Source organism: Artibeus jamaicensis, unplaced genomic scaffold, assembly GCF_021234435.1.
Source record: "Artibeus jamaicensis isolate MK-2021 breed Jamaican fruit bat unplaced genomic scaffold, CSHL_Jam_final contig_484, whole genome shotgun sequence".
NCBI classification, from domain to species: Eukaryota; Metazoa; Chordata; class Mammalia; order Chiroptera; family Phyllostomidae; genus Artibeus; species Artibeus jamaicensis.
In genome coordinates this window covers 4,986,324-5,008,828 of record NW_026521859.1, presented here as the reverse complement: position 1 = coordinate 5,008,828, position 22,505 = coordinate 4,986,324, and the positions used below count along the sequence as shown (strand labels likewise).

At 45.3% G+C, this 22,505-nt stretch overlaps 1 protein-coding gene across 1 annotated transcript in view; it reads left to right on the top strand.

Moving 5' to 3' along the window:
• The first annotated feature begins 11,493 nt into the window (after nt 1-11,493).
• The window catches only part of TFAP2D (transcription factor AP-2 delta), a 53,619-nt gene continuing 42,607 nt past the window's right edge, over nt 11,494-22,505 (top strand). The window contains exons 1-3 of the mRNA XM_037151242.2: nt 11,494-11,532; nt 12,558-13,055; nt 16,491-16,551. Of these exons, the coding sequence (XP_037007137.1) occupies nt 11,494-11,532; nt 12,558-13,055; nt 16,491-16,551 (598 nt within the window). The remainder of the gene's footprint in view (nt 11,533-12,557; nt 13,056-16,490; nt 16,552-22,505) is intronic.

Sequence of the window (22,505 nt, the reverse complement as noted above, 5' to 3'; positions counted from 1 at the left end):
AGACAGGGGAAGGGAGGGACACATCAGTGTGTGGTTGCCTCTCACACACCCCCCACTGGGAACCTGGTCCTCAACCCAGGCATGTGCCCTGAGTGGGAATCCAACCCCTCACCCTTTGGTTCACAGGTGGGGCTCAGTCCACAGAACCATACCAGCCAGGGAAAGAAGCTTCATTTCAAATTGCTAATGTCTTTTAGCAAAAGACCACCAAATGTATACCTATAATTGAAGAACTTGGATTCATAACTTGCAGCACTGAAGGACACCCATCATGGGAAGCCATGGAACATTTCAGTACATGATGTTAGGAAAAGCTGGTTATAGGATTTGGACTTCAGTTGAGTGATTTCAAGGATGGTACAAGAAGCACAGGTTCACACTGGATTAAGTGCTCTCAGAAAAAAAGGAGAAATTTATGACTGGATATCTCAATAAACTTTTTATAGAGAAGGAAGGCTAAAGCTAAAGCTGTATTTAGTAGAGACAGGAGAGGAGTATGTCTTGGTATTTTGAGGTTTTGTCTCTGTTCAGACATGAGTATGTTGTAGTCTCATTTTCATCTTGATCTCTCATGACTGGAGTGGCATTGTTAAAGTTTTGTGAGACGGTGGGCAACAGAACACCAAGCCCTGACTGGAAGCGTCAGGTCACCCTGTAGCAACATCATGGCCTAGCTAATAACACAAGTCCAAATCTGGATGAAATGGGCCATTTTGTTGTTTGCTTTGGGGGGGGGGATTCCTCAAAGTGCTTATATTAGTCTGTTGTAGCTGCAATAACAAAATATCACACACTAGAGCTTAAACAACAGAAGTTTATTTTCTTACAGTTGTTGAGGCTTGAGGTGTCAGCAGGTTTGGTTTCTCCAAAGGTCTCTCTTCTTGGCCTGCAGATGGCCACCTTCCTGCTAGGTCCTCACATGGCTTCTCCTCTGTGATACACATTGCTGCTGTCCCTTTCTCTTCTCATAAGGACATACACCACCCTGGCTGGTGGGGGTCAGTTGGTTGCAGCAATATCCCATAAACCAAAAGGTTCATGGTTTGTAGGTTCAATACCTGGTCAGAGCACATGCCTAGGTTGTATGTTCGGTCCCCTATTTGGGGCTCATAGGGGAGGCAACCAGATGATGTTTCTCCCCACCCCTTCCTCTCTCTCTGAAGTTAAAAAAGAAGAAGATCAAAAAACAAATAGTAAGGCCAAGCATCCTATTAGATTATGGCCCCACCCTTATGATCTCATCTAATCTTAATTACCTCCTTAAAGGCCTCATCTCCAAGTGTAATGACAGTGGGGGTTAAGGCTGCAGTAAAAAAAAAAAAAAAAAAAAAATGAGGAAACAAATTCAGTCCACAACAGTGCTCAATGTCTACATTTTCTCATAGGACAGAAGAGTTATAGACCATCTGAAATTGATGATATCTATTTGCTGGAAACTCACATTGACTGAAGATATTTGTCAATGAAATCAAATAGATTTTGTGAGTTTCACTGCTGGTGAAGGAGCTCTGGATTTTCTTTGGTCTTTCTTTTTATTATCTATTCTTCCTGTTGGTAATGCACTGATTTCACAGTAGAGTTCTGCGGTTAGAACTCTTTGCCCAATTTTCTGCAATGGGGTGGAGTTGCATAAGCAGTTCAATATAGTAAGTGAAACACCTCCGTGCCTTTTAGCATTTTTTAATGTCCAGTTACTGATTCATTTCTTAACATTATACTTTATGGTATCATAAGAACATTAACTGTCATTCCAAGCTGCCCAACCAGCACTCTGCCCAACCTAGTAAGAGTTATAACATAGCCTCTACCTCATGTTATATATACTATCTTGGAGAGGAATACAATAAACTTTCTCTACTTATTTCTTAATAAGCTAGTGGTCTTATTTAACTGTGGAAATATGAGTAGGTGCCATGTTCTCAGGGGAAAAAACAGATTTTGGAGTGATTTTAGTTTGCTGACTTTGAAAAGAAAGAAAAGTATTAGAGTGAAGAATTTGAAATCCACAAATTCTTGAAATCTTGGATTATTTTGGCTACCACAATCTACATGGCAATGATAAACAAATGCAGTGTCAAGGTATACAATTTCTAGATCTCAAAAATTTTGAATTTTGCTTTCAACTGATCTGAGACATACTTGACTTTGTCAATGAAAAGTACACTTAAGTGATGCCTTAACATTATGCATTATTATTTCTCCTCCACTAAAAAAGTCCAGGCAACTAATGGAAGAGCTTCCTCCTGTACATCAAAATTGAATGTACCAGGACAGAACACCTACATATGCTTAATTTTGTCACCATCTAAATTTCAGCATTTGGGTTGGAATACACTCCTAAAAGACGAAGGCTGTTTCAATGTGTTTGACCAGCAAAAAGAACCCATTCTCCTTAACTGCTGATGCATAAATATATGAAAAGTAGATAGTGTTCGGTCATACAGAGAACCTGACACTGTATTATTTATCAGAATGTCTGCTTTCATTACAAATATTTCTGATATATAGTGCATATTTAATACACCATAGGTTATACATATTTAAATGCCTTGTACTAGAGGGAAGTCTCAATGCTAGAATCGGTCTCCAAAAAGGGGGCCTTGAAAGGTGTCATTTTTACACCTGAAACTACCAAAGCATAAACTCATTCTGCCCCACTTTATACAACTTCTTAAAATGGACATTTCTACGACACGATCTACTACCAGCCAAGTTGTCGGAATACATCTAAGGGAAAAAGAATCCAAGAGTTAGTGGAGTGGGTTGTCTTCTTTTCTGCGGTTATTTCTTCAGTAAGGAGTCTCTATGTGAAGACAAAGAGGTTGAGAGCAGGAGAGGAGACTGTTGGAGAGAGGATGCCCTGAGGACAGGAGAGGTGACGGGCTGCTTCTGGGACAGCAACCTCCATCTTTTGCATAGATCATTGAGAGACAGAGGGAATTCAGGGGGTGCCTATAGGGTTTCATGACACCAGAATGAAGAGGCTTGAGCAAAAAGTATCCCCTTCTGAATCTAGACTTCTAGAACACAGTCCTCTGATGTGGAAATCAATAGAAATGTCTACAGTGAAGCCAGACAAACCAGGATTTAGTGGTGAAAAGGATAGGTCATGGAAGAGAAGCAATACTTTTCATCACTATTAGGGTTACAAACCCAATGAGGAGGCTTGGCCCACCAGCAGGAAGGTAACTTACAGAAATACATCATACCTAGCCATTTTAAAACATTATCGGTACAAGTTATTTCATAATATTTACACCCCCCCCATTAATTCAACCTGACTGTGAGAGAGAACAGAGTGGTTAAGTGACTTTCCTGAAGTCACAAAGCTGATCAGTGGTAGAATATGTGCAGTCTTCACCATCAAAGAGAAATTAAAAGTGAGAAATTCATCTTAGCAATTCTCTGGGACACATCTGGTGCCTATAACCAGGACTAATTTGGGGAAAAGGGACTGCCAAAAAAATGACAGGGAAAAATTTTAATGGACTGTCCTGTTGTATAAGATGTGTAGTAAAGCAGAACTTATACAAATCCCTGGACAATGTCCCTGGGCATTCCAGACAGCAGACAGACTAAGGAAACAAAGGAATAACGTAAATATGAATGGACCACTAGTTTTAAAACAAAACTATTCAAGGGCAAGTAAAAGACAGATGTGAGGTCTAAACATGCACAGAGTGAGGAGAATCGACGAGATGACATGATGAAGCCAAGAAAGTGTAAAAGCAAACACTAGCACAGCCAAGTTGAAGAATAAAAGGAGATTGCACCAGAGATTAAGATAAATAAAATTATAAGGCATTGTTCTGGTACATAAGGAAGAAAAGGTCAATAGAAAAATAAATGGAACCTCTCAGAGGCTGCTCAGGTAATTGACAGTAGAGCAGACGAAGCTCTTTTAGTTAAAACAAACAAACAAAAAAGTAACTGGAGGACCTGGTTGCCACAAAGCTTGAAAGGGGATTGAGGTTGGCAACAGTACAAATCCACAGGGGTTGGTTTGAAGGTAAAGGGAGAGATATGTACCCAGATGACCAGAACTTGAAGTATTGCAGTTGAGGAAGCATCTCTCCCACCCCCATCTCCTGCCACCCCCATGTCACTGAGAAGATGCCCAGGGTATTGAGGTGAAAGTGGGATAAACCTTTGGTAAAAGGGAGAGAATTAAATTAGAACAGAATCTCAGGAAGGTATACCTGACTTGGGGGGGTGGAATCTAGGCAATAATGGGAGGAGAGGAGGAAGAGGAGGACAGAGACAGAGGAAGAAAGAGGCAAGGGAGAGAGGAAGGGAAACTAGAGAGGAAAAAATAAAATTCAAAAATTTAGAAGACCAAAATGTTAATTAAGCCAGAACAAGTATTCATTAGCCATTTAGGAAACAGAACTTGAGTGGAGGAAGGAAACTGAGCTGCTTGTCCCCTGGGCTCTAAATGAGAGGCTTTGAACCCAGTGGGTGCAAGCACCAGAGTTCCAGTTCCAGCCCTGGTCTTGTCTACTGCTGAGTCCTGTGATTTTATACCTTTGCTGAAGCAAAGGGCAAGGTCATACGGCCTTTGAAGTCTCCCCCAGCCCTATTTTTGTACTTTGGTGCCATCTGTCCAAGGGCTGGGAAAATGGACCCTAGGGAAGCAAGGATGCCCTGCTTATAAAGCCTCTCTTCCGTCACCTCTTTAACAACACCCTCCTTCCAAATAAAAACACTCAACACTTATTAAACACTTCCCTCTGGACCAGGCTGATGTATGTGTACATGTATACAATCCCTTAAGCCTTGCAACAGCCAAAGGAGCTGTTGGTATTGTTTGTCCCACTTTACAAGTGAAAAAATTAACTCTCTCCAGTAGAATCAGGATTGAAGTGCAGACCCTGTGGTCCCAGATTCAGCGTCCCTATTGCAGAACAATTGGCAACCTTGGCTACTATGGAGTCACAGTGACCAGCGTTGAATCTTCAAAGCCACAGGCGCCAGCCCACTGGAAAGCGGGTGCGGGAAACCGGAGCGCAGGCCCGGCTCCATGTGCGCACGCGTGTTGCGGCCTCTGAGGCTTTGTGAAGGGAGAGCTGGAGCCACTGACTCCCGGGGACAGAGCCAGAGACTGGCCGGCCAGGAGGAAGGGGATAAGCTCTGGAACCCCACGCACATAGTCCATCACCAGAAAAGAGAGGACTAAGATCAGGGAGGCCGAGTTTTGGGCCATGGGACTCCAGAAAGCTTCTGCCCAAGGCAAAGTCCCTTTAAACAAAAGAAACCTGAACTGGGCCTCCAAGTTTGTATTTTCTGTTAGATGTCTGGAGAGGAATGGAGGCGCGGGATAAAAGGAGGAAACGTTATATGCAGCGGCAGAGGCCAGGAGGTGTAGGAGGGGAAATTAATGAATTTGAAGTCCAAATCACTGATTTCAAAGCCCCGTGTGACCTTGGCAATTACTCATACTTCTTTGCGCCTCACTTTCACAGGTGCTTCATTGTCCTCATTTGCACTAATACCTCATACCAATACTCGTACGGACTATATCTACCAGGTAATAGATGCCTCGTAGGGTTGTTGTGAAGATGAAATGATATACTGCTTGTAAAGAGCCTGGAACAGGACCTGTAATGGTCAATAAACGTTAGCTCTTGCTGTGACTTTGCGGTTATTTTGGTTATAAAAATAATAATAATCACTCATGTTCTCCCTACTTGAGTTGTGAGGAGGAGTGTTGTCAGGAGCAAATGAGCCAATACTTCTGAAAGTGCTTAGTAAACCTAGGCTCCAAATACGATCTGAATGCTGGCAAGTGAATTTTCAAAAACCTTTAGTGGGGTACAGACAACTGAAGGACGGGAAAGAGGACAGACGGTGGCCCTTTCGGAGTGCACGCGTTTCTTGGCTAAATGGAGCAAGTTTCCCTCGGGACAGCAAGGCCTTGGCCAAAGAGTCGGCTTCGTGCCACAGAGAGCACAGCCGGCTGCGAGGCCACCAGGGTGCCACGCCCTCCTGGGCTCGGTGCTGAGCGCCCCCCGACGCCAGAGGGCTGGCTGCCCCGCTCAGCTAGCGTCAGGGCTGCGGGGAGAGGGTGGGCGCGTCCGCCCGGAGCCTGAGTCCAACTCCGCAGCTGTTGCGGACAGGCGAGGAGTCTGTCCTCTCAGATGAGGGCCTCAGCTCCAATTTCCACTGTTATCAAAGAGAAGACATCAGACGAGAGCGTTCTTCCATTTAATTTTCCACTAATACGTTCACAAGGCTTTTTTAATTGCTTGCAAATGCATTTCTCTGTACGATTATGGAATCCGTGTTGCCTGTCGAGAGCAAGGCTGAGGCGGAATACAGATCCGTGTTAGGCTTTCCACAAACAGCCCAGAGGGCGGGGTAGGGTCGTGCCGGAGGAGGTTTAACAGAAAAGGAGGGAGGAGGGGGAAAGATAAAGAAGTTTAAAAAATCAATGGCAACCCTTAAAGTGAAATAACTGGAGAGTCCGTCAGAAATGTTAATTTCCCTTAAATGTCCCAAAGCTCTTTTTTTTTTAATGGTATACCATTTTTCATTTGCAATTAAGTAACGTTTAAGCAAGTGGCCCTTGGGTTGCTGAAGGTGAAATGGGGTTGAGGGTGGGGGTGCATTGCCTAGAGGAAGGCAAATAGAAGAATCATCCAAAGCACAACTGGAAACGAGAGGGGGAGGGACCTTTAGAAAGACTTAGAAGCAGCGCCAGCTTGCACGAACAGAAGTTAGAAAGGCAAGCAATTCATTTGGGAATGGTAGGGATTTGACCTCGGGTGCCTGCGCATGAATACCTAGGCTGCCATACCTTTTCTCTTCGAGTGTGTGTGTGTGTTTCTTTTTAAACTGGGTCAATTTTAGATTCCTGGCTCCCTCTCAGAATGTCCCTGGCATTTGAAGCACTCTTCTCTCACCACCTTGCCTAATGAGCAAAAATGAGCGAACCAGGGACTGGGATGCTGTGCAGTGGACCCGACATACTTGCCTTGCCACTGCCTGAAGGATCGTCCCTACCCACCCACCCTAAGCAGCAGTAACTGGAAGAGGTTAGAGGAAGCACACCAGAGTAGGTTCTGGGATATGAGGATCTTTCCAAGTCATTAAAATCCTGAGTGACTGTGAGATTCTGGCCCCTTGGGAGAGGACCTTGGTTGGGGGAGCCTCAGAGGCCAGTAGATTCACAAAGCGGTGGAAGGGTTCCAGGGAGTAGATAGAACCAGAACACCATGAAGAGAGGAAACAGCAGTGGTTGGTTTTGTTGGAATTCTTTGAAGGTACCTTTGCTCTCAAATAAGCAGTGGGAGGGCAGAGGCTTGGGAGCTTTAAGGGTAAGCACTGCTATTCAGACCTATACTTCTTGTTTTGTTTTGTGGAAAGAACCTGTGCATACTATTCTGGATCTTCAGAGTTCTACTCTTCTCCCCTCCAAGCACCTAAGAAAGTTGTCTCCTATTGTGCAAACGCATGTCTGGGTTAGAAAACTGCATGCCTGGCGGAAGCAGAGTACATTATATTTCCCTCCTAGATAATATACATATGTGCTCTCTTAAGGCGCAAGTTTAATGGAGTCAAACGTATCTCTACTTTCCTCTAAAAGGGAAGGAAGATGGGAAGGAAAAATGGGAGAGAGGGAAGAAGGAAGGAAGGAAAGACAAGAAGAAAGAGGGCATTCTGGTTGATTCACGCATGTGAATAAGTCTTAAGAAAATATTTTTTATTGAAAATGAGTACAAATAAGTACAATCCTTCATTACTTCACTTAGCCTTATGCAAGCAGGTTTGTAGGCAATGTCGTTTAAGGCTACATAAAACAAATACATTCATTTTACTAAGCAAATGAAATTCCAAGCAGGAATAAGGAGAAAGAAGAGAAATACAAAACTAGGGATTGGCACTTGTTTGCCAGTAATTGTCCCCTAAACTCAAACACACAATGGGTGACAGACCCTTTCATTGACAACTAGATTGGATAAAACCTAGGGTTTGTATGATATCAACCTAGAAGCTCAAGACACCGGAACTTCTTACACCAGCATCTGAACTGTAGAAAACAATTCAGCAACTCTCTTCTCTAGCTCTGGATCCTAACCAAAAGAATAATGATAAATACAAATATTGGCCTGAAGATTCTTAAAGCAACTGCGGTAGAACAATTCCTCCTGGAGTGTGGAGTATGGAATCAGAAGGCAGAACAGAAGTTCTGGGGTCTAAGGGAGACCCTCTCCAGCTTCTAGGGTGCTGGGCTGGCAGAATGGCTCCCTGGCTTTTATGATCTCTGTCCAATGGGCAGGAGCCAGACCTGCCCGAGGCTTAGGCTGGGATGCTCACTCTGGTTTCCCGAGGGAGGGAGCCCCCGGCGATTGTCACCAGTCTCCAACTCGCTGAGGCCAGTTAATTCAATTACGCGCCCGCTGGAGAATGTGTGGCCAATTGCTCTCCGGAAAAGGGGCACAGCAGAGAAAGAGAAATTAGCTTTTGGGTCAAGCAGGATGTCACTTATTAATTGCTCAGGACTATTAATTAAATGGGAAGGGAAGACTGTGGGGGGACTGTCAGACAAATCCTGCGTGCGCGCACATCACACACACACACACACAGACACCAAGCCATACACCTGCCTCGATGCGTTTCTTTAGAGAAGGGGCGCGCTAAGCAACCCTAGAGCAGATGGAAGGGAGCGCTGACCGGTCTGTGCATATGGCACGGATGATTTCCCCAACTTTTCTTTCAGGGACAAGCAGCTTTTGGTGGGGGGGGGGGGGTGGAGGGGGGTTAGGTGAGAGGAAGCAGTTGGCCAAATGGAGTTTCCTTACATTTCAGATGCTGGTGTGGGAAGCCCGGACACCAGGGTGGGAGCAGAAGAGCTTTCCCAAAAGGAGACGTGGTGCCCTGACAAAGTAGATCCTTACATTTAAAAAGATGCCCTTTACCCTTTCTGCTTCATCTTTTCTGAAAACAAGTTTTTTTTTATTCTGCCTTATATTTAATTTTCTCTAATTCCACAGGGGTTCAAGAAGCAGTCAATGAAGCTGGATGCCTTTTATCTTAGAATGGAGAAGTCACTCAGAAAACTGTGGGGGGAGCTAGAGAGTAGAATGGTTCTCTGGTGCTGTCTTGAAGTATTCAGGCAGATGAGACAACCAGAGGTCATTCCCAGGCTGTCCTCAGCTCCAGCCAGAGCTCATTACCAAGAGTATTAGAAGCTCTGGGCTGTGTGCGGATCTTCCCCTGGGCAGGGACAGACACAGAGGGCAAACGCGCTGGGACGGCAGGCAGAGCAGGCGGCCACGACTTCCCGAGTCTCCTGGCGGTTCCCAGGGGAGAGGATTTTCGTCTGCCTCCTGGACCTAAGCCCAGGAAGGATGGTCCCTTCGCCTTCAATGAAGATGTACCTGACAGTAGGGGAGTTGGGGGAGGGGTTTGCAGCTTGTCTGAGAAGGAACCATCCTTTTCTATTTGAGTTGGACTAACTGGAACTAACTGGGAATATCATCCAGGAAAAAAAAAAAAAAAGCAAGTCTGGCAATTCCCAAGATGACCTGAGGGTCTTACACATTATTCTGGGGGCGAGGTTGTTTCTTTGCAAGGGTGGGGGCTCCTGGAGTAAGGTCATGGGACCTCCCACGGAGGATTATTTATTTCATCTGTGGGTAGAATATAGAGGCCTCACCCAGTCCTGGCAAACAAAAGACTTCGCTGCAAGCATTTTGGGATTCAGTCCCTGGTGCCAACAGCACTCATCTTACCCCTCCTACTTAAATATCAAAGTGGGCACTTTTTCTTTTCATTTTCATTGGGCTCTCCGTCTTCGGACTCCCTTAGACCAAAATTAGGAATTTCAAGACGTGGGGGGGACAGCGGTGCTTGCACACCTTGGAAAAGGGAGCAAGGGTTGGCTACTGACCCTTGTGCAGGGCTGAAGCATCACGGATCTCCACTTCAGACAGTGCATTTCAATTCTTGTCGTGCGCCTTTGTCCATTTATATAAAGCAAAGAGTACTGAGTGACAGCCCCAGTTAGCCTGCATGAGCAGATCCTAATAAACCCTCCCAAACCCCAACCCCCCGAAAAAGCCACATGCCTGTTTGCCTGCGGCTTATTATTAAGATACCTTCTCAGCTTAAACACTTAAAAGCTAACCAAATGAAATGGCAATTAAGACTAAATTACCCTTCTATCTTTGAGATGACTCTACAGGGCCAGACGGTCCTTGTGAGGCTGGCAGGCATAGAAGGAGGAGCGTTCGGAGCCTCAGTATTGCCGGCATGTAGCCACTGATACCCTCTGCAGGTGCTAGACCACTTGGTGTGGGAAAGCCAAATTTTGAATGAAGTAAAGCTGGAATACTGCTTGAAAGTTGCGAAACCCACAGCAGAACTAGAGAAAGGTGTGCGCTCCCTCCTTTCCTGCCCTCTCTTTGTAATATATAACTTTCAAACATTTAAGGGCTGTTTGAGGGTTCAAATACCTGGTGCCACTGCTAAATGGCCCACCCCACCCCCATCCAGCACGGTTTCCAAAAGGGAAGGGAAAAACAAAAGACTGGGAAAGTGGGTTGAGTTGGGGATTGAAAGACAACGTTTTACCTAAATGTAGAATCTTGTCATGCGTCTTTATTCTCTTGTGTGTTTTTTCTTAAATATATTGCCAGTGACAACATTTCTTTATGATGGGAACTTGGGACTATCCATCATGCTTATTTATTTTAAAAGCTGCAGAAAGTGTAAGCCATCGCCGGGTGTTGCCTCCCAAAAGAGGGAAAAGAACCCAAATTCGATGTAAATATGGAAGAAGCAGTATTGTTTCCAGTTGGGTAAAGGCAGATACCCCAAACTGGATGAAATTGATTTGCGTGCTTGTTGCAAAAAGCAGCTTTCAGCATTCAGGGATTGGGACCAATAGGAATGAACACTTACTTATGTAAAAGTAAGCTTTAATTAATATATATATTTCTATTTCTAATATACACATATTGGGGCTAGATCTTTATCTTCGCAATAAAATGTGTGCAAATGCTCTCTGCAGAGACGAGTCCCCACCTCAGTCGGTATAGAAAAGCATGATAAAGGTTGGAAAAAATGGATAAAAATGTTGAAAGAGCCTCCAGTTCCTTATTAGGCGAAGATACAATATTTATTCCTTGTCTCCTGGGATAAATCTCTTCTGCCTATTGTCCTCCCAGTTCTCAGTGCTGATGCTTAATTTTCAAAACTTCTATATTACCAAGGGACCTACGACATCAGCCAAAGAAATACTCAGCAAGTACAAAATCTGTTCCAGGGAGCTGCTTTTGTGCAGAGGGAAAATTTTGTTCCTACAGGTTTTTAAGTGGGTAGAGGCAAGGAGCTGGCTGATCCGGGCAAAGCCATTGCAATTTAGATCTCTATCTATAGACTATTTTTTTCCTTAAAAAAAAATTGGAAAATACAAGAAGTTTGGATTTTTTTTCCCGATTCTTTTTTTGGAGGGGGAAACTGCATCGTAAGCTTTCGGAGAAACCCAACATGTCAACTACCTTTCCGGGACTAGTCCACGATGCCGAGGTATTATTACTTTTTTTTTTTTTTTGAGCGCGCGCGCGTGTGTATGTGTGTGTGTGTGTGTGTGTGTGTGTGTGGCGGCAGCGGCAGTGGCAGCAGCGGCGGTGGCAGCTTCCCCTGTCTCTAATCTATATAGGACCGTTACGTTTAATTATAATCTGGCTTTCGGGAGAAGTTAAGGAAGGAAAGGGGGAAAAGTTCGTTATGACATCTGTCGCCAGGAAGGGCAACTCTGCCACGTTAAGAAACATTTGCCTTAATGAGGGGGGAAACATAATCCTAAGAAAAAAGAAAGGGAGGAGGTGGTGAGGAGAAAGATAGAGATAGAAAAAAAGACACTCAGAAAGGCAAAGTAAAGAGATTGATGGAGGGGCGGTAGGTGGACAAGGGGGGTGGGGAACCACGCACCCCTTTTGGAATGGACTTATTCTAGGAAAGTGAAGCAGAAAGTGGGGGGTCGGATTCCTTGCCCCAAATGGTTAAGGAAATGAACAAGTTGAATGATTTGCACAGACTGGATTTTGAAAATATATGGACAATGATTTTGAACAGCTCTGGCAAAACCTTTCGGCCTGGACGGCAGCGAATATCTGGGTTGGTGTCTGGCTGGGATGGTGAAGGCGCTCTGCGCGTGTGGACTCTCACCTTCTGCTCCTCGCGGCCCCGGAGACAGTCGCAAACCTGGCTCCCAACGCCCAGCTCCCTGCGCAAGTTGGGCAGGATCTGTGTGTGCGCGTGTGTGCGTGTGTGTGTGTGTGTAGTGTGTGTGTCACCCGCACCTATATAGGGTGGGAGATTTTTTTTTCCTCTCTCGACTGTGCGGACGAGGCCACCCACCCCCAGTCCGCCTGCTCGCAAAGGCGGTCTGGCGAAGGCGCGGAGCCCCGGCTGCCGCTCGGCCCGAGCCCTGCGCGCTCGCTCTCCTCGGAGAGCCAGAGAACGCCCCTGGCTCCGGAGAGCGGCGTCTTGGTTGCACAATGACAAACCTCAAGTTTTTCTGCTCTCCCTTTTCCCCCTCTTCCTTCCAGATACGTCACGACGGATCAAACAGCTACCGTTTGATGCAGCTGGGCTGTCTGGAGTCCGTAGCCAATTCCACTGTCGCCTATTCCTCCTCCTCTCCTTTAACTTACTCCACCACCGGCACCGAGTTCGCGTCCCCCTACTTCTCCACTAACCACCAGTACACCCCGCTCCACCACCAGTCCTTCCATTACGAGTTTCAGCACAGCCACCCGGCCGTCACTCCTGACGCCTACTCTCTGAACTCGCTCCACCACTCGCAGCAGTACTACCAGCAGATCCACCACGGGGAGCCCACCGACTTTATTAACCTGCACAATGCGCGGGCGCTCAAGTCGTCCTGCCTGGACGAGCAGAGGCGGGAGCTGGGCTGCCTCGATGCCTACCGCCGCCACGACCTGTCCCTCATGAGTCATGGCTCTCAGTATGGAATGCACCCAGATCAAAGACTCCTGCCAGGGCCCAGCCTGGGGCTGGCCGCCGCGGGAGCGGACGACTTGCAGGTAAATAAGCATGCGGTGCATTTGTCTGGGCCCTCCCCCCGCGCCCTCCCCCTCCCGCCCCGTGAGTTCTCCGACTGTGAGCCGACTCCCCAAGTCCCTCTCTCTCTCTCTCTCTCTCTCTCTCTCTCACACACACACACACACACACACACACACACACACACACCCCACTTATGGGAAGTTATCAAAACAATTAGGGGAGGCGTGTGCCGTTCGGTGGTCCCTCTCATTGGATCAAGGCGTTTCACCTGGACGCTCCGAAGTCCGGCTAGCGGCGGTTTCCCGCTTTGGGTGGGTCTGCAAGGAAGTCGTTGGTGAATCCACGTCTCCGTCCAGGAGGCGGTAGGGTGGGGGAGATCCAGGAGGTTGGGGCTGAGACGACTGGACTCAGAGTTAGACCCGACAAGTTGATGACCAATCGCACCCTCAGTCTGGCGCTTTGCCGGGTCTGCCGTGTGTCTCAGGCATTTGTCCCACACTGAGCTGTAGGGAGGTTATTAGGAATTGGGAGGGCTGGTTTGTTTTGGGGACATGGTTGGGACCCTGAGCTCTAGCATAAGTTTCACCAAGGGTACTAGGTTGATGTGGAGAGCAAAGAATCGCACGTGAAATCCTCAAAAAAAATGCACCCCAGTGAAAGGATCGCACAAGGCACCGCACCAGTGTTGAGCCTAATTCTCTGTGCCTGAGAGTATCAAATCTCACCAGCCAGTTGATTTAAAACTTTATTTTTTTTCTTCTTCAACCTATTGACTTTTGTGTAAGATGTAACTCCTTAAGAAGAAGGAAATAAAGAAACGGGGGGGGGGAATAAATAGGGAGAAAGAAGTAAAGAAAGAGAGAAAACCAAAAGGAAAAAGAGAGAAAGGGAGGGAGGAATTCAGATACTGTGGAGGTCACCACTCAGTTTGCTATCTCTCTCCTACTTTCTTAATGCATGTTTGCGTATTATTGGCAACAATAGAATTTATAATTATGTAACCGTATTGTCAGAGCTTCATTTCAAACAAATAAGCCCACAAATGCCCCAAATAGAAAGACAGGAATTTGCAACTTCGTTTGGCTGAAAATGCAACTAGTTCTACCTGTGAGTCCCTGTTTTTCAGTTGGCACAAAGCTGGCCACCTCCGCAATCGCCACAAGGAAAGGCGAGATACTTGGAGAGCACAAGTTGGAGACGCTAGAGATCCCTTGTTGCGCACAGAAAATCTTTTCCCCTCATTTACCTCCAAGCGAGGGACCATTTTAAAATTGAAGTGAAAGCCCTTACAGTCACGACGAAGAGCCATTGCCGCAAGAGCGGCACACAAGAAAAAAGATTTGGCTCTATAAACCTTGACTTTCTACATTTATATTCACGAAATAATTTTCTATGCTCAGGGCATTTTTACATTTTTCACAAGGATCCCCTTATGTCTCAAGGGGGGGAAAATCTGCTATTCAATGCTTAGCTCAACTAAAACCTATTTACTCCTTTTAATAGCCGCGTCTGCTGCTGATTTTTTTGTATCTGTACAAATTTTTTTTCTGTGCTAGGCACAAAGCCGGGCATTTTTCAAAAGAGGGGATTAGAACATTTGCAAGCACCAGACAAAGAGCGAATCCCATGCAAAAGAACACCGTAGTTTATCCAATTTTCGACTTAGTGCCATTCAACTGGTCATTTATGCAATGTCATCCGACCAAACAACATGTTTTACTTACAAGGGGGGAAAGTTTGTTAAGTGAAAAGTCCAAGATTTGTTTTTTTCTCCAAAAATAAATATCTAAACGATGCGCCAGAGAATGGACGGGAAAGGGTTCAGTCCTTCGGGGAGCTTTGCAGCCTTTTGCCTTCTCCATTTCAGATCATTTGAAGCCTTTTTTCCCAGTCTATGTGTTTTTTTAATATTTCTATCTTTTTTTTCTATTTATTACTCATACTGAGGGAATATTCATGCTGAGAGTAACACTCCAAGATACTAGAAAAAACCGAGGCATATTGTATACTCTCCATTAATGTATCTATGTCTATAGGCAGATCTATATATTTATCATTTTATATATGTGTATATATGAAGGAAGTTGTAAATCTGGAGAGTTATTCTCCTTCACCCCTCCTGGACTTAGGCAGCAGAATAAAAAAGAAAGAGAGAAAAGTCATAGGTACTTTTAAAACGAGCAACGGGAGGGGGATGTGTGGGAGAAACCCGTCTCTCTCTCCTTTTATTTCTTCCTTTTTAAAACATTCATCAGCATATGCCTCATTTCAAATGCAACAAATGTAAATATACTTTTCCCTGCACAGAATTTTAAGTGAAAGTCCAATGGTTTGGAGGGCAGTCTAAGTCTGCCTAACAGATGCAAACAGTCTTGTGGCTTCAGTTCCATCTTTGAGTCCCCTAAAAAGATTTGCTATGGCCAACAAAGAAAACTGTCACACCTTTTCCCATCACTGCTTTAATTTATGCTCAGTCCCCAAGTTTTTTTTTTTCATATTGATTTGATAATCACTTTAAGGCAGAACAGTTAAAATAAGAAAGAGCTTGTGAGTCAGTTGAAAAGGGGGCTCTTACAGTCCTGCCTCAATATGGTGAAAATGGGCAAGCGAGAGGGAGCCAGGGCTGTAAAGGTTGTTTTGTAAAGTGGGTTTTTATTATGCACCGACTCTCTCCGCATTTACTTAACTCTTCACGGGCTGTTGGGTAGGTTAACACCCTTCAAGGCCTCTTTCATGTCCAATACCTCGTTTGTTTGTAAAGGAAAATGAGCCTTTAACACATTTGGACTCAGAAAAAAAAAGACACAGAGAGAGAAAATTTTATTTTTCTTAATCAAAAATCAGCAAACCCTTACCTTCTTCCCAGTTCAAATGATCTCTCAATCCATTAGGAGCCTAAAGATCCAGAGTGAGTGAACCTGAAGGTGTTACCTCTGTGGGACCCATTTTGGGTAGCATTAACAGGATGCGCCTTAAACTGGGGTAAAGCAGGACATGCATGAGATAACTTGAATCTTCCACTTGAAATGGCTCCTCTGAACTCCCAAGAAACCTGCAGTGCCAAACTTGACATCTTTGGTGTCATTTGTTTCACGCAGAAACTGCTGTGGAAACTGTATATGTGCTAGGTGCCTTGATGGGAACTCAAAGGGTTTCTCATTCACCTATGCCAAGATGAAAGGCACTAAGGCCTTTGAAGTGTAATATTTTATGGTGTTGTCAAATGCATACTTTAAGATTTATACAAGTCTTAGACTGTGGTGTTCTGGCCATTTCCCTCCTTAAAACAATGCATGATGCCAAACTTGCTTAAGCTCAATGGTTGCTTTCAAGTGTCTACTACGGGGCTTTGTGGATATAAGGTTCAGGGATGGGGTAGACTGAAAGACTTAACTCATGTGTGCATAGCTGTTAGTATCAATTTGAGTGATTTTATTTATTTTTCTTTTATTAAGGGCTCTGTGGAAGCCCAGTGTGGGCTTGTTCTCAATGGCCAAGGTGGAGTGATAAGAAGAGGTAAGTAACAACCTGTTAAAACTAAACATTCTTTTCTCATCTATTACTTCGTTTTGAAGATCAAGTGGTGCTTTTAAACATCAGACATCTTGCCTGATGATTAAGAAAACAATCACTCTTGGTCAATTACTCTTGTCCCCTGCAAGCACACCCACATTTAAAAGCCTCCTTTTCTTCACCGGGGCTTGAACCCAAAAGACCTATGATAGAAGAGATTGGCAGTTTCTCAGAGAACAGTGACAGAATCAAGGTTCAAGACAAAAAGAAAATCTTTCTCACAGCCCCTTTCCTTGTGGAGCAGAATTTCTGGTCTTTTTTAGTCCTAAATGTGCCAGCCACAGCCTGGGTATTTGAGGTGATGGTGTTAGCTTAAGGCTTTGAAGGATTTTGTGAAAGGCTAGATTCACTGAGGCTGCAGGGAAGGCTAATGAAACACCAACATTGTAGCTCCCCTTATTTTTCTAAGTGTCCTGAACATTTCTTTGAGGGAGGGTGGTAGGGGGAGGTGGTGTTAACTGTATTGGATAAAGCTTTCTTGTTCCCATCTGTTGAAGAAAACATCTGAATCCAGAGTTAGCCATGGAATTGGAAGGTGGGTGCGGGGAGGCAAGAGTAGGGAGCTGTTGATTTTGGCTCAGACCCTGAAGGGAGCTCTGTCTCAGATGTTCCATTTTGACAAAAGGTTTTGAACTATGACATTTCAAGGGCCTCAAGGCAGTGCAGATTTTGCTTGCTTCCCACTTAACTGTACCCAGAGCCTCTGAAGCATATTTTCCTAGCAAGCTGAGTAACCCGAGGAGCACACAAGGCAAAGGGGACCAGCTGTTATCCCAACTTCATACGAATTAATAAGATGTGGCCTATTCACCAGGACTAATTCCAGCTCCAGGGCTGCAGTTGTCTTTAGTAACTGAACCACTAAAGACTGAGTCTTCTGATGGCACCAAATAAATGTGCTTCAGTCCCTCTCCAACTCTTTCAAAGAGTTGTAAAGATTCCAAAGAAAGAAATGCATTGATGGAGAGCATTGGATTCTTTCATGTTTAAACTCCAGGTTTTGCAACCCTATGTCCATTGTGAAACTCCATTTAAATTGAGGGAAAAAGAAAACAAAGAGTGGTTTCCTTTTGAAAGATGACTATTATCATAGTGGATATTTGAAACTTCCATTGAATGAAAAAAAAATAGATATTTAATTCTGTTGTTTTACCCCATGGATATTTGAAAGCTATTTTCTTAAAGAAAACTGCTAGTGTTGCTTCACAAAGATTTCTTTTTTTTTTTTTTTTTTTTCAATGAGCAATATTAAGCTTGTCAGCCAGGGCAATACTCAGCCATATTGACACAACATGAAATAGGCCCAAGACTAGCGAAAATTGAAATAAAATATACACCCTGTTGCAGGGGAGGGTTTAAAAGTACAGAGTAAAGAGGGGACCAAATAAGAGGTGCTGGCCCAGGAGGTCAGTTGGGGCTGTCGCCCTGAAGGTGAGGCCAAGCACTCTGGATGCATGAAGGTGTCGGTGGTGCTGAAGGACAGCGCCACTAATTAGCGCCGGGAGCCGGCTCCTCCCAGAGTCCCACTGGCGCTACTGCGGTGTTTGAGTTCAGCCCCGCACTTGATCACCTTCTCTATTGCTTGGAAATTGCGTCATATCGTACAATAGCTGACAGAGGGTGGGGATTATGAGAGGTCAAAGGTGGGAGCTGAATAGGAGGTGGCTGTGTAATCGGTTGAATTGTCGAGGATATCCTAAGGAACTCCCCCGTTAGGCCATTCTCCAAAAATCCCAACTCTCTTGGCTAACTACAAGTAGGAAGTCTTATCAGAACCAGAAATGGTCTTCCTTAGGTGATGATTTACTATTCCTGTAGCATTCGGTGCCGACTCACTTCACCAAAATAAAATAATAAATAAATAAAATTAAATTCTGTTGTTTTAAATCAAATATTGCTCTTGTGACCAGCATGTCTCTAAAGAGAAAGGGGAAAGTAACTTGGGGTTTTTATCTGTATTGTTGGACTAAACCCCACCCTGTGAAGGAATTCAGACTATCACTGCTGAGTTTATTCCTTTTCTGTGAGTCTTAAAGATAAGCCAGTTAACTTGGTAATAGCCCTGGAGATCAGGGTGTGCTGACCTGTTTACTGGGAGCCAATCAATGTTCACGACAATTTACAAGTGGATAGCAAGGGTATCGAGGAAGCCTTGCATTAGAAGGTGGTATGTGTCCTGCTGGAGGTCGCCCAGCTCCTCATCTCGGGACTCCCAGTTTTTGAAGAAAAGCTAAAGGAAGCCTCTTCTCTCTATTGTCCCAGTAGTGCATAGGGTTCTTACTCTTGATAGCTTTAGTCCCCTTGGTTCTGCAGAAACCTCGAAGACCTGACCTCCCACTCTCTGCCTCATCCCCCTGTTGTGTGCCAGCTCAGGTGGGAGTGTCTCTCTTCTAATCCATGCTTTACAGGCAACTCTCCCCTTGAAACATAACTTCTTGAAAAGCACAACTTTTCACCATTTTCCTTCTGCTGAGGTCTTGGATAAACTTACATTTCTAATGATTTCCGGAATTCATTGTGGGAGTAAAAAAAAAAAAAAAGATTTCACTTCCAAAGGCCCCTGAAGAAAGATAGATTCCTAAATGCCCTACCTAAGTTCCCCAGGGAGAGACTGTCTTAGTTTGCAGTGGCGGTGGTGTGTGTGTGTGTGTGTGTGTGTGTGTGTGTGTGTGTGTGTGTGTGTGTTGAGGGAGTTCCCATTTTTTTTAAATTTGGCCACTTCTAAACGTAAAGATCAAAATACCGCTTCCCTGACTCTCTTTGGTAAGTGGCAGTTAACGTTGTTTTGCCTATAATGAAGGCCCACGAGCCAAAGAAAGAGCGAGAGTGGGGGCAGCAGTGAGGTAATTACCACCTAGATAAAATATTTGCCACCGCCTCTGAGGTGCAGCTCCCCGCGCACTCACTCTCGGTTAATGGTGTGCGCGATTTCGCCTGCAGCTCCGCCACTCCAACCATCAGAACCAATAATCTTTACTTTACCCTGTGCTCGGGTATCGATAGCTTCTCTCGCCTCCGGCGTGGGCTTTGATATGTTAATATTTCTGAGTAGCAAATTCTGCAGAGATCATATTAATGTTGTACGTACAGAGTGGAGCTTTGCCTTCGTTGAATATTCAGATACTGGGTTTCAAAAGGCATCTCTTGAAGAAATGAGGCTTCTATTTACAGAAGTCGTCTGTGTTTTTAATCACTAAAAAAAAAAAAAGAAAGAAAGGAAAACCCCACTCTTCTTATCCCCAGGAATCTTCTGAGACTCCCTTATGACATCCTCCCCTTTGTCAGGAGCTGGCCCCTTTCATTTCTCACTCTGAGAATACAATAGTAGGAGCACAATGTTGATGACTAGGACGATGATGATGATGAAGCTGATAATGAGCGGGCCCATTATTGGATCCGATTGAAATCGGAGGGGCAGGGGTTCAATTGAGCAGGGAGCTGTGGCCTTCAGAACAGGACGCAGGTGAAATGAGAAAACCAGCTTTTCCATATCTGGGCGGAAAGTGACATTTTGGCCCTGGTCTTTTTGTGTGAAATCCGGACGACAAACTCAAAAAAAAAAAAAAAAAAAAGGAAGAAAGGGGAAAATGAAAAAAGTGAAGAGGGGAAGCTCCCTTGTTTCGCTTTGTGATCACTCTGCCTTGCAGCCCCAGGCTAATTTCAGAAGCTTAAATACCGCCATAGCCTCTGGGCCACGCAGAGAGGGAGCGGACCCGGCCACGGGCAGGCTGGAGCGCTTTCTGGATTGCCCGTGGCTACACAAAATACAAACTACTTTGAATCAAAACATTTTGGGGGAATTAATACAATGTGAACTCTACACGTTTTCAGAGAGCTGGAGTTTGTCAGATCGCTTAGAGGTGACTGGCACGCCGAGGCGGAGGCATTTACGCTATGGTACAAACATTTTCTGCTCTGATTTAATTTTCAAAAATGCTCTGGTGAAACGGAGCGTAGAACCAATCGCCTGGGCTACCAGTAACTCGGTGGATGGCTCTGACTGCTTTCCCTTCCGCAGCTTTCACGGCTGCCCACAGGCTGCCTGGGCAGGAGGATGTGCTTTCCTCCGCTTCTTAGCGTTTCTCCGGGCCCCTGAGCTTTGGAGAGATTTAGTGAGAGCCTTTGGGTTTTTCAGCAGTTTCTGGAAGGAGTAAGATTGGAGGAGGGTGGGAAGATTCGTGCCTCTTCTTTTGTCAGAGCCCCTAGGATCTCTCTTTACTTGAATACCCAAAACGAGTGTCTATGGCGTAGTCAATGTGAAAATAAAGCCGGAGATATACCTGGAGCCTCACCTGCTTCGGTAGTCCGTAAAAACAGGTGCTGAAGTTTCAGAATTCAATCACCTGCATATGAAGCCTAAAATTCATATACCAGAAGATCGAGATGTATGGTTTATTGCAAACATATTTTGTGGGAATGGGAGGGCTGCTTGTCCGTAGCTACTGCCTTCTCTCTAATTTCCTTTTTGCTTTGAAAATCACCAAAACCCAAAAGCACTCTCTGCGTTGAAAAATGGGGGCTAACTTCCCTCCACCCCAAACACACACACAATTACACACACACACACACACACACACACACAATTACACACCCACTGCCGCATTAAACCAGTAGGTCTTCGCTTGCAGGCATCATTTTCTTTTGTTCTTCCTGAACCGAGTGGAATCTGCACCGAGAGGAGCGCTCTCAGACCTGGTTGGTTATCCAGTTATACCTGGTATATCCTCCCCACGACAGAGCAATTCGCTGCTCAAATGGCATCTGAGGCCTATTTGATTACAATGAAGTCCGCATCCCTTTGTTATTTGATTACATTTAGTACCTGCTGCTGTGGGGGCAGCGGATTACATGGAGGAATTGGGATTTAGAAGGGCAAGAGGCTAGAGGGCAAGCCTCGGAGCACGGTCTTACCCACCCAGTTTAAATGCTTCCCTCGAAGAAATGCACCCGTAGAACAAACTGGGACAGGAAACTCCTGTAATCGCTTACACATTTTTAATGTGTCAGAAAAAAAACGAGCGATCACTGGAGATGAAGAAGGGGAGGAAAAAAAATCCCTGCCGTTTGTATTTCTTTCATTTGAATTGTAAACATCTGTTTGGCTGTAAGGCGAACAGAACATTTATTTTGCTCTCAAGATTTCGTCTAATTATGTCAACACTGAAGCAGCGGCGTGCGGGGCGGTGCTGTGGCTTTGGAGAGGCTGCGCGCACGGCCCGGCTCCCGGAAGCCCGCCAGGAAGTAGTGATGCACCTGGAGAGCACGCGGGCCTCTCTGTTCTCCCACTGGGGAAGCACCCACGGGGGGCGCGTGGCTCGGAGGCGGCTTGGAGGGCGACAGGGTTCCTTGGAGATCTACAGTGGCTGTTTCCTCTGCTCTGATTGCCTGGGATGGGAAGAGTAAAAACAAAAAAACAACAAAAACGAGTTCAGGCCTCAGCGCTTCACTCTCTATCAGGTAGCAGCGCAAAAGGTGGGTGGGGAAATCGTCTTTCCCCAAGGCTCGCACACAGTGACGGATTGACACAATTGTGGGGTCGGGTGGCTTTTCCCCTGGGTGCTGGGCACACATGCATCCATTTCCCGTTACACCTCCTCACTAGCTGGGAAAATAAACAGAGCAGCTGTGAGCATTCCCGTTTTTCAGATGAGCAGACTGAGTTCCAGAGTTACTCGCCTAGAGTCGAATGGATCGCTAGTTGGTCGGCCTATTACTTTCAGCCTCTAGGCAAAGGGCCAGAAATTTCCAGCCAAGCCAAAAAGGGCGCAGCCCCAAACCCCAGCTTCTTCTGGCAGCTGGAGGATCTGCATCTATATATTCTGTGCATGGTTTTGTCAAACAGTAAATCCTTGGCTGACTTTTTCCCATAGCAATGGCGAAGTTATTCCCTTTTATGA